The 12,705-nt window shown below is 54.2% G+C and overlaps 1 protein-coding gene across 1 annotated transcript; it reads left to right on the forward strand.

Moving 5' to 3' along the window:
* The first annotated feature begins 2,908 nt into the window (after positions 1-2,908).
* Positions 2,909-7,828, forward strand: TM4SF4 (transmembrane 4 L six family member 4). Its single transcript, XM_082056175.1, has 5 exons — positions 2,909-3,221; positions 3,477-3,566; positions 5,528-5,661; positions 7,200-7,389; positions 7,647-7,828. Exons 1-5 carry the CDS (start codon positions 3,048-3,050, stop codon positions 7,662-7,664), a joined length of 606 nt encoding a protein of 201 aa, XP_081912301.1. The 5' UTR covers positions 2,909-3,047; the 3' UTR covers positions 7,665-7,828.
* The last annotated feature ends 4,877 nt before the right edge of the window (positions 7,829-12,705 follow it).

Below are 12,705 nucleotides of genomic sequence, written 5' to 3' on the forward strand. Positions count from 1 at the left end.
AGCAATCCCAGAACTTTTTCCGATTTGCGTACATCTTTATCAGTACACAATGTGTCACCTTTGCATCAGCTGCTTTATCTACCATTTCAATTACAGAACCACTTCATGACGTGTAAGAAGAACTTGGACTATGATTATGTAATTGTAACAGAATTACCAGCTAGTTAATAACCAAAAACCCTAACAAACCCTAACTGTCTGTATTCTCTAATATGTGCACATCCAACAGGAAGGTGCCTCCTGCAAGACCTTTGATGCAGGCTCTTGTTAAAGTCAGAACTGCCACCCGACTGAGCTTCATCAGAAATGGCACACACCTGCCAACACCGCTGTTAGACACACGCTTGCACAGAACTCACAGAGCTCCACGTGCTGCGGCTGAATGAACGATAAAAGTTCACCCCTCTTTGTTGTATGTGATTTGCAGAGGGTCTCATGTCCAAGCGCAATGTCACAAAGCCAGCGCACAGCAGGCAGATCCTAAAACAAGAGGACATGCTGCTACAAAAGTAAATCAATTCCTAACTGTATGAAAGAAAAATTCCCTAAGAGCAGTTTTGGAGGGTCTGGTTTGTCTGGGTGTTTTGCGTTGTGCTTTTATAGACGGGCCATCTTAACTGTGCCAATGAGCTGAGCAAGACTGAAACATGGATCCGCTGTCTCTTGATGCAAAAGGCATCCCTGTGTGAACCCGGGCTACTGCGGCTGAAATCTGTGCCGTAGCTCCAGATAAGCTCGCGTGGAAAAGAGATGGATCTGACCCCATTGCTGGGTTCTTCCCCCCTGTTTTAAAAGAAGGAATTGCTGATTTCAGCATTCTGCAACTCTGGAGATTCTAGAACTTAAAGCAGTCTCCATCTGGTGCTTCACTTATTTTTACAAATACTGTATCACCTCCCAGGCTTTTTCCATGTCTTAGATTTTTGCTGGGGTTTTGTAATTTAAGAATTAAAAATCCCAAAGCAATGCTCATGTCTAGTTTAGATATTCCTGTTTTTCCTGCTGCCCCCACCCACCGGTTCCTTCTGAGCAACACCGATACCTTCACCGCGCCGCGTCGGTCTGCGCGGTTACCAAGCACAGCAGCGGTGACGCTGAGTGACGCCGCAGCGTGACCGACCTTCGGGAGGGCGCTCACAGGTCACGCACGTACTGACTTTCCAAGCAGCACGTTACCAGCTTCACTACCATCTCCTTAGCTATTGCGGCAAAGGCTAACAGTCTACGTACTGACCATCCTGTAGTTTTGCAGCTGGTTTTCCAAAGTATGGAAACAGGGTCTTCAACAGAGTGTAGAACAGGAAGAGAAGCTTCAAGGATTAAATCTCGGTGGGATAATTTCTTAGTCTGACAGCAGGCTCCCTGAAGTAAACAGGAAGATCGAAAAGCTCGCCTTGAGCCTGACATGAAAATGGATTTCATAGTTTCATCTTTTAATCGAAAAACCAAGACCACGATCCTTTCTGCCCGAAGCCGGACAGAAGTTAGCTATGGAATACAACAGGACTGCACCCCGTGCCACACCTCAATCACTAGTAACTCATTTCCTTTAAGTTTGGTACGTATTTTACAGCAGAAACCCAAACACACCACCTGCCAGAGACAGCACCTGTGTTCAATCTATTGGTACCTTCAGGGAAAAAGGCATTTGAGAGCCCTCTCCCTCACAAGTTGACAACCCTTCCAGTTGCACCTCACAGCTACAAGAATGGCAAATAAATAGGATTCCTAGTTCAGTACTGTCACCTTACCAAGATATCTGCCTGAACATCAGCCTCCCAGCCTGAGAAAACTGCTTCGTATCCCTCTCTTCTGGCCAGCGGCCCCGGGTGGACAGGCCCCGGCCCTGCTTCCAAACGCACCTCTTGAGGACCAGGGACGATCAGGATCGAGACGTCCCTGTCCCTGCTCTACCAGCTTCCTCCGATCCACACAATTATTGAACCAGATCAGGGAATCAGGCTGGATGAACCGCGACTTGGGCTTCAGAAGAAGGTTTATTTCAGATTTGAAGGAAAATTGATTGAGCTTTACCCTCTGAGCAAAGCAGAACTGTTGTCCATCTCAAACCACACTGAAGTCTCATGCCCCCACAGGGACAGCAATCGAGTGGCACCTATCACCATTTGCTAGGAATGAAGGCTGGTGCGGAAATCACCTGAACACAACTTCTCAGGACAATGTATCCCGTCTAAGTACGAAGGAGCAGGTCCCAGCGCAGGTCAGAGCGCAGAGCCCGCTCCGGAAGAGGCGCTCGCTCGGACAAAACGCGCCACGCTCAGCCGGGCCCTGGGCTCCGAGTCCAAACGCAGCACCATTTCAGAGGAGGTTTTGCCGAGAGCAGCTGAAACGCGGGGCTCCGGTGGAGGACACCGTCCTCAGAGGACACACAACCACACAACACGAGGAGAAAGCCCTCACACTTTATTTTGCTCATTTGCCTTTCTTCAGCAACACCAGCTGCAAAGCACTGCCCCCACAATAATTCACCACCCATTGCAAATCTGTACACTGCCTGAGTGCTTCAAAATAACGAACGAGCGGCTCAACTTTCCCACAGAAAACTCACTCAAACTCTTCCACTGCACACAGCTGTACTAACATCAGCTGATCTGTTCCGTGCTTCCACGTCAGTCTTTACAAAGAGTATTTTGCTGTGTGAAAAAGGACTGTGTGTTGTAAAAACAACGATCCAGAGCTGAGGAGGACTTCTACACATGACCTGAGCCCAGATAATGAAGTGTCTCATCCACATTAGTAAAATATTAACAGAGGTTATTGGTTGTCATAGTAAAATGAGAGCCTGCACTGAACGTAATTTCATTTATGGACGTTCAGAAACTGACATCACGGCTGTGAGAACATATAAAGAACCAGCACACCGCACTTCCGACCGGCTGCAGCAACATCTCCAAGGAGCATCTGCAGGCTCAGCCCCTCAAACCGCACGGCAGAAACCGGACTCTGAAAACACAGCAAGAAGCTCCTTTTTATAAAATAGTTCCTGACAGGCTTTTCCTTTGTGTCCGGCATCTCTTCGAACAAGCATGTGCACCGGAGGCTGCGCCAAGTGCCTGGGAACCAGCCTCATTCCCCTGGCTGTGCTCTGCACCCTCGCTAACATTCTCTTGTTCTTCCCGGGAGGAAAGGTGGCTGATAACAACGAACACATTACAGATGAGGTTTGGTACTTCGGAGGGATCTTGGGATCTGGTGTACTGGTGAGTATATAAATTCAAATATTCCCACCTTTCCCCTCACGCCATGACTTTGCATTGTTGAATTTCTTCAATACCTGAAATGCAGGTTCCAACATCACAACTTCTTCTTTAGTAAACAAATATGTCACAAGTTATCCAACAGTTTTGCAATAAGTAAGGTAATTTAGTGATTAAAAAAGGCGTAGAACTAGGATATTTAAAAGCTGATGTAACTTGAATTAATCTCAATTCAAACTGTATTTCTGTTATTGGTAGATGATCTTTCCTGCCTTGGTATTTTTGGGCCTTAAGAACAATGACTGCTGCGGATGCTGTGGTAACGAGAGCTGTGGGAAGAGGTTTGCGGTAAGTGAGGGGAAACAGGGCAAAAACGCGAGAGCCGAGCTGTTACGGTACGATCTGTGTACCTTTTGCTGGTGGTCATTGAGACCAGACGGTGTCCGGAGCGCGGGACACGAAGCGCTGCGGTCTGTCCGAGCGCTGGGAGGTGCAAGGGCAGGCTGTGAAATGCCTTTGATACTGTGCCACAGGTACCGCGACTATTTGCCTGGTTGTATTTTGCTGTCACAAGGCACTTACAGTTACTACCACAGCTCGAACTGTCTCTGAGAGCCGTGCAGCCTGCTCTGCAGAGCACAGCAGTGCTCCCTCCAGTCGGGTTCTGCCGGTGGTTTTAAGCCATCCCGACGGTCGGGCACTGCGTTCCCAGCTTGCTGCACACCCGCGACGGGCTGCGAGTGCCGCACCGGGCGGGCAGGGGCCTCGAGAGGCCCCCTCGCCCATCCTGCTGAAAGAGGGCAGGTGGGGCCCCACTCTGAATCTGTAGGTCCCCTCACCCTTGAGGTGAAAAGCTTCAAATGGGTATCTTCTGACACTAGTAAACATCTCAAGCATTTTAGTTTTAAAAAAAGAGATTAGAGAAAAAAAAAAAAAAAGTATTTTCACTAGGAAAGTCTGTCATTTTGAAATAAATTGTTTGGCTCAAGTAGATCATTATACTTTTTAATAAAGGAACAGGCTTGCAACTGGAAAAAAACAACATAAAGGGAAAAACAAATTGGAGAATACTCAGGGCTGTGAGGTTAACGAAGAGCGTTCCCCGAGTCCCCGTCTTTGACGCTGTCCTCACGCAGTCCCACCCGAGCAGGGGACGGAGCCGCACGTCTCTGCATCGCACCACGCTCCGGCGCCCCATCAGCAGAGAACGTGCCTTAGCTCAGCTCCGGCACCCAGCACCACCAGCGCCCACCGGAGCAGCCCCGCTCCCAACTGGTATGACTGGTTAACGACAACTGGGCTGCTGCCCAGAGCCCGGCTGTGACACCCCCGGGGGACACGAGCCACAGGAACCAGGACACCGCGCAGAGCGAGTCCTGGCAGCCTCAGCAGCACCACCCGGCGCTGCATTTGTTCCTGTGTGTTAGCAGAAATACCATTACCATGATACCTACACAAACAGGGTTTGTTAACCCCATCAGACACAGCAACATAAAGTGTCAGCACTCAAGGTAAGAACAGGAGCTCACGTACCTCCACGTACATTTCTTTTTTTCCCTCCACCTATTTGATCCAATGAAAGACACAACCTCTGCCCACAAACTGTTACGGTTACAAGGGCTTCAGAATTCAAGCAGGACATTAATTTTTGCATGATTTACTCCCATATTATTAGCACATATGGAAATGCTGTAATGGAAAGGCAGAAAAATAAAGACGTCCTTTCCGATCCATCGCAGTTGCACTATTAGAGCTAACGATGGCAAGTACCTGTGGGGAGGTGCAGTATACTAACAGGAAACCCAAAGGGGACGCTCTGGAGCAAGAATTCAATTACTTGGTCCAAATATGACTAAGATACCAAAGCTAACCTGTAAAGGTACTGTGAATTTCTGTAATGTCTTGAGTTCTCCGAGACTTCAGTCTTGCTTCCCGTCCCTTGAGAACGGCACCCGTGACCACAGCCCCGTGGGCCGGGGGAGCAACCCCCCCGCCGCAGCAGCAGCCCCCCCCCGCCGCAGCAGCAGCAGCCCCCCCCGCCGCAGCAGCCCCCCCCCCCACTGCAGCAGCAGCCCCCCCGCCGCACTGCAGGGAAACGCTGCTGCTCCCCTGAGGCTCCCCAATACCAGTGCGTGTATGCGCTACTCATTTCTTATGCAACCGCAAACTAACATACTTCAGCTGTTCAGGAGTCGATTGCTTTGACCATTAAAGAGCTGAATTTAGGGAATGAACATTCACAATAATAGGGTGCACTTCATTGTTTGAATGACAAAACAAAAATAACATTCTTTTTCTCTTTCCATCAGATGTTTTCTTCTATAATATTCGCTGCAGTTGGACTTCTGGGAGCTGGATACTGCTTCATTTTGTCAGCAGTAGCCATAAACAAAGGCCCCAAGTGTTACACTGGAACAGGATGGACTTATCCCTTCCAGGATGGGTAAGACAAGACAATCAGGAAAAAAAAGTGTTTAAAGTTCGTGATGTAACTTCCAAATCTGTTGTATGAAAATGGGAATTACACTGTTTGTGTAAAACACAGCAGCTCTTAGAAGAGCCAGCAAAGCACAGCAATGGTAAACAAGGTACCGGAGCACGGGTGTAAGGACCGGCGAGTGCAACCAAAACCACCGAGTTCCAGAGAAGCCCACGACAAGAAACGCGCAGCCTCCTCTGTTATTCTGGGGTTATAAGAAGTATACAGGGATAAATTCCACCCAGATGAATAGCAGTGACGTACTGAAACTTGATGGCATTTAAATAATGAGTATCTATGTGTCTTTTTATCTTGGCTATGGAATTGGGAAGCTGGCTGTTCCTCACACTCTGCACCTCAAACCCTTTGCTGCCAGGCATATTGGTCACTTCTAAAAGAGACGAAGCCCTGGCAGCCCAGCTGCTCAGGCTGAAGTCAGCAAAGGTGCAGCTGAAAACAGGGTGCAGTGTCAGCAGGGAGCGCAGGGCAGGTCAACCCGGAGCGAGCCCCGGGAATTCCGGTGCAGCCTGGAGCGACCGGCGGTGCCGCCGGCTCGACACACCAAACCACGGCGCGGCTTAGGAAACAGGCAGGATGCTGCGTGCTACACGTTACTTGTTCATGGACCAGCGGGGACTGGAAACCAACTGTCTTGGTCTAATTCTGGCAGTATTCGGAAAAATATGCTGCTTCAAACACAATTTTGGTTGCAGTCAAGGAATCACTTGGCAAGCAACAAAACAGCATAAGGAAAATGCAGAAGAAAAATAGTTAGTGGTTAAGCAGTTCACAATTAAATCAAAATATGAAGGTAAAAATTGTGGAGAATGCTTTTACCGAATAGTGCTGTTCTCTAGACAGGGCATTTAGAACAGCAGAGTTGCTCTGCCCGGCTCAGCGGGAAAGAGGTGACTGGTCTTGCAGCACTCGATGTTTTGTTAGGAAAACTGAGTTTATTAATCTTTTATCATATTGTTTTGGTAATTCACTTGTTTTGTTTCTATTACAATGTAATATGGCAAATTCAGACCAATATCTGGGCAGCTCCTGCCCCGGAGGCGCTGCGGCACACACCGCCAGGCTCACAGAGCCACGGCAGCAACACCTGCCAGGAAACACACCGGCACGGACCAGCAGCTGTTTGGCACGTGCTTGGCCAAGACCTCTCCTTCCCAAAGGACCAGAAACCGTTCAGCTGTAGCTAACGCGTCCTCGTCTCGGACTGTTCCCTTCCGCCACCTTGCCCTTTCAGATCAACTGCTTCAGTTGCTCTAGAAACTCCCAGGAGATCCCGTTCTAGATAAGCAGCAGTGTGATAGCGAGAATTCTTGCTCGCAGTGCTGAAGCCAACAGAACACCGCAGTGGTGACAGTGACACCCTGGCAGCGGTGACAGTGACACCCTGGCAGCGGTGACAGTGACACCCTGGCAGCGGTGACAGCGCGACAGGCCCCAGGGCGCCGCTACCGCCAGCGTCCTCACCTCTGCTCTGTTTCCCCCAGGAACTACCTCAATAACCACACGCTGTGGAACATGTGTCAGTCACCCGAAAACATCGTCCCGTGGAACCTGACCCTGTTCTCCTTGCTGCTCATCATGAGCGGGATCCAGGCGGTGCTCTGCGGCATCCAGGTGGTGAACGGCCTGTTCGGAACCATCTGCGGGGACTGCAAATGCTGCGGATGTTGTGGGGTGAGCAAACAACGCTTTTCTTTTGTATTTGTGCACTGATGACAATCTGAAACACTAAACTAGCCTTCACTCAGCACCGTAACCATGTATTCTAAAGCCCAGCCGAGACCCTACAGTGTTGCCAGGTGCTGAAAATGTGATCTCAGTCCATCTTTCTGGTGTTCACCTGACAGCTTCCATAGCCACGTAGCAATGACAACCTTTGAAAGTCACAGGAGCAGCAGCCACTGACTCACCCCCACGCTTCTGTTCCCCAGGGAGACGGGACGGTCTGAGGACCGGGGACAGCACGGCCGGCGCTCCTGGCCGCGGGGGCCGCCGTCTGCACAATGGCCCCGGACACACCGGCTCCGGCTACGAGGATGAGAATGAAGGGCACTTCTCCCCACCAACGCTATAAAACCCTGACTCCCTTTCTAGCCTTCACAAAACACCTCATCGTGGAATAAAATAAGTTAAATTCAACTCTCACGTTCATATTTATGGTAGTAAAACTGACTCCATTTAAAAAGAGGGTATTCTCAGGAAAAATATTCTCTGTCCTGGGTCATCTTTCCAACTGGGTATCACCAAACGATGCTGATACAAGCTCAGCTGCATGCAGTTGCATTTATTTCCTTTTGAGGGTTATCAGGTAACATCCTGACGCTGCGTGGAGAAGCGGGATTTCTCTGTTCCAGCCCCGCGGGGTTACAACGCTCTCTCTAGGGGCTGTGACGCACAGATCCACGAGCGCCGTGGCCGCCGGCGCGCGGGGCAGCGCTGCGCGGGTCACACGGCACGGAACCGCGGGCGAGGCGCCGCGTCCGCTGCCAGCCGCCCCGCGCCAGGAACGCGGCCGGGAGGCCACATCTCCCTTTGTAACCACTGTTCTCTCACAACCAGCACCCATCTCGTCCCGCCAGCCTCGCAGAGGCCGAGCGCTGGGCCTGTGACTGCAACACAGGTCACAGCTCAGCCGGGTCGAGCCGCTCGTAACTCCTCGTCTCAGAGCTTCCAACCTACACACGAGCGCAAACGCTATTTACTCGTCTTTTTGCAGATGTTCAGTTCAGCAGTGTTTGGCACAGCGGAATGGAAGAGATACAAAACACCTTTTAGAAAGAACTAGTCTTTTAAAACTCAAAGAGAAAAAACAAAGAGTAAATAAGAGAGATTGGAAGAGTTTGAGGGATTCGGATCACCTAACAGGCTTCTTAAGAACTAAAACCAGTTTTCAGGAACCAGCTCACCAGACTAGATATCTCAAGGCTTCTAACTCATCAGCGCAATTTGACACATCTCTTCCCTAAAATTTTCCTCCTGAAATAACAATTCTGTGGCCTGTGCTTTCAGAAAACGTATTTCGTGTACTCTGTATCTACACGAGAGGTATCTGAAGAACTTAAACTATTCAGAGGCACTAAAAGCTGGTGAGCAACACACAGAAATGTTCAACAGCCAGATTTAGGTACCAAGAGCTACATTAATAAAAGCAAAGCTGCCCCAGTGATCCATTGTGCAAGATGATAAAAAATTATTACAAACCTCTTCAGGACCAGCTGTCTCTCCCACCTGTTCCACCGCATTACGAGGGAACTTGAGAGGCCTCTTTATATCACCACCCCCTGCTGCAACCATCTCGCATCTATTTCAGCTGTGCTCAGCAGCTGTCCCGCACCTCTCCCACATTTGTCTTGTTTTATTCATATGAAGCCTTTGGGAATGTTTCTCGTCAGCATTCAACAAAGGGACGGGTATGCATAGCATACAGTTTTGATATATTAATAAAGAGAATACACACATATTTGTGGGAGTAACAGGAAGCTATGATACCTAAAACCACAACCAACGGGTGCTTCGTGAGTCAATACTTCTAAGATGCTCAAATACATGGTGGTTTTCTAACATGAGCTGATATATAATAGATACTGAGAACACACACGGTTCATCTTGTGGTCTGGACTGCACTGAACAAGTGTAAATGAATTGGAACCAGCAGCTCGGCTGACCCAGCAGCGTTCCCAAATCTGTTCACTGTGGTAGGTCCGAGGCTCTCACCCAGCCCTTCATTTCAAGGGAATCAATGGCACTGATCTTCACTGTCACTTCCGCAGTGATCCGAGATGGCTCGCGGTGGTTTTACCCGGCAAAGCGCCCAGTAACATCAAGGAGAGAGACCGATCACAGACTGTGATACAGACAAGATACAGTGGGGCAGTGGCACTTGTGGGAGAGGAGCCACAGGTAAAGAGAGGACAGGGACAGAAAGATGATGGCAAGAGAGGAACCACAAACAGGGAGAACTGGAAGTGTTAAAACAGACCAGGAGTCCTGAGCAACTTAACACCACACTCAGATTCAATGTGTACAAATGTCAACTTATATACACTTCTACACACAGAGAAATCCTAGTGGCCTAAAGGAAAAATATCAGTATTGATATCATTATTCCCCCATAAAAACTGGCTGCTCAGTGACCGGTTGACTAGTGTGCTGAGAACACAGCGATTTTCACATTGCACAGCATTGTTTCAGCTGAGAATTCACATAAATAACCCGTGTGTTCCTTTTCAACAACCTGGGTTACAACACGTGGAGTACCTGCAAACGATTCTGAGCCCACACGTTTCAACTTCAGCTTGACAAAACCAGTGCCCCCGCACAGCTGAACTGCAGCAGGTGGAGCTCTCTGTATTGACTGCCAGTAAACAGCCTGCACCAGGGGACACACCAGCCACAGCACGGCATCACCTGCAGGGAATTCCTTCAACTAGCAACTCTGCAAAGGTTCATTTCAAAAGTTAGGAAGTAACATACACCAAGTTAAAAGACATTTGCTCAGCCAAAAGCAAAGGGTATTTCCTAACACCATTTTAGTCTTGAGTGTTCATCACCTGCCCCAGTTCAACGTCAGCTGCCCCCACAGCTCCCGCGTCACTCCAGTGTCACCAGCACCAGGGCAAACAGCAAACTCCGAACAACCCCTCCCGGCCCATGACGGGGGGACCGACACGCTCTGTGACATGGCACGGGTGGGGTCTTCACCCCAAGAGCAGACACAGGTGTCACAGGGATGGGCACGAACAGAAACACAGGGAGAGCACCTCTGAAGTTCTTTCTGGCCAAATTACGTTTTCACTGGAAGAGGACGTGCAGTTCAGCTGAAATGACAAAGGCTCTGCCAATAAAATGAGCCTTTCTTACAGACATCGTCATTATCCTCCACCTGTTGCTGCTGATTTACTGCAGCTGAAATGCAAACGGCTCCCACGCGTGGGTCCCAACAACCCAAACCCAACGAAACCGTGAGCGGGCCCTGGAAAGCACACGATCTGCGGCATAACCCTGCCGGGGGGCGCGCACAGCGCCGGGGGGCGCGCACAGCGCCGGGGGGCGCGCACAGCGCCGGGGGGCGCGCACAGCGCCGGGGGGCGCGCACAGCGCCGGGGGGCGCGCACAGCGCCGGGGGGCGCGCACAGCGCCGGGGGGCGCGCACAGCGCCGGGGGGCGCGCACAGCGCCGGGGGGCGCGCACAGCGCCGGGGGGCGCGCACAGCGCCGGGGGGGCTCCGAGGCTGCTGCCCGCGTCGGGTCCCGCGGCTGCGGCGGGACCGGGTCCGACCGCCGCTTCCCTCCCGGGGCTGGCGGCGCCTCCCGCCGGGCGCCCACCCGGAACAGCGGCTTTCCCGGCTCCCCCCGCAGCCCGGCCGAGGCAGCGGCGCTGGGAGAGGCCGCGGGCCCGAGCGCCGCCCGCCGCCCCTCAGCCGTCGCCCCTCAGCCCCTGCCCGCCGCCCCTCAGCCGTCGCCCCTCAGCCCCTGCCCGCCGCCCCCTCAGCCCCTGCCCACCGCCCCCTCAGCCGTCGCCCCTCAGCCTCGCCCGCCGCCCCCTCAGCCGTCGCCCCCTCAGCCTCAGCCGTCGCCCCCTCAGCCTCGCCCGCGGCCCGTACCTGCTCCAGCGGCTTCGCCCGCTCCGGGCACGCGGCAGCTGCACGCGGCTCCGCCGCGACCGCCCGAGGCTGCGCGCGGATGGGGGCGGGTCCGTCCCTGACCCCGCCTCCCGACCCCGCCCGGGGCCTCGCGCGGGCGCGTGCCCGGCCCGGCCGTCCCGCGCGCGGCTCCGCGTGCTTCCGGCCCCGGGAGAGCCCGCGGCCGCGGCTCGAGCCGCCGGGGCACTGCAGCGGTTCGTTAGAATGGCTGACACGGGAACGGCCCGCGTGCTGCCGCAGCGGGGAGCGGCCGCCTGCTGGGGCGCGGTGCGAGCCCTCGGCTCAGGGACCGGGGCGCGGAGCCGCCTGCTGGGGCGCGGTGTGAGCCCTCGGCTCAGGGACCGGGGCGCGGAGCCGCCTGCTCGGGCGCGGTGTGAGCCCGCGGCTCAGGGACCGGGGCGCGGAGCCGCCTGCTGGGGCGCGGTGTGAGCCCTCGGCTCAGGGACCGGGGCGCGGAGCCGCCTGCTCGGGCGCGGTGCGAGCCCTCGGCTCAGGGACCGGGGCGCGGAGCCGCCTGCTGGGGCGCGGTGTGAGCCCTCGGCTCAGGGACCGGGGCGCGGAGCCGCCTGCTCGGGCGCGGTGCGAGCCCGCGGCTCAGGGACCGGGGCGCGGAGCCGCCTGCTGGGGCGCGGTGTGAGCCCTCGGCTCAGGGACCGGGGCGCGGAGCCGCCTGCTCGGGCGCGGTGCGAGCCCGCGGCTCAGGGACCGGGGCGCGGAGCCGCCTGCTGGGGCGCGGTGTGAGCCCTCGGCTCAGGGACCGGGGCGCGGAGCCGCCTGCTCGGGCGCGGTGTGAGCCCTCGGCTCAGGGACCGGGGCGCGGAGCCGCCTGCTCGGGCGCGGTGCGAGCCCTCGGCTCAGGGACCGGGGCGCGGAGCCGCCTGCTGGGGCGCGGTGTAAGCCCTCGGCTCAGGGACCGGGGCGCGGAGCCGCCTGCTCGGGCGCGGTGTGAGCCCTCGGCTCAGGGACCGGGGCGCGGAGCCGCCGCGGTGCAGTCCCGAGACAGACAGCAGCCATGGGCTCGGTGCAAGCTCGTCCGCCCGCAGGGACGGTGTCACACAACCACTGTGTCCACGAGTTGTGAACGGCGCGGGACGGCGGCGCCGGGGAGCGCGTGAGCGGCTCCCGTGGAACCGTCACCGCCGCTCGTGGCCACGGCAGCTGCCAACAGCCTGACACACAGTGCGGCAGTAACCGCTCCGTCTGCCGAGGGCTCATGGTTTAGTGCAAAACGTACGCGCCTCTTGCACAGATGCGTGCGCCTCGTTCCAGCAGCCTCCCGCGGTTCCCGGAGCACACACTGAAACCCTCTGAAGGAAAAGGACACAATTCAATAAACCAATGCGCACCCA

This window comes from Streptopelia decaocto (genome assembly GCF_964273445.1).
Source record: "Streptopelia decaocto genome assembly, chromosome: 6".
Taxonomy (NCBI): Eukaryota; Metazoa; Chordata; class Aves; order Columbiformes; family Columbidae; genus Streptopelia; species Streptopelia decaocto.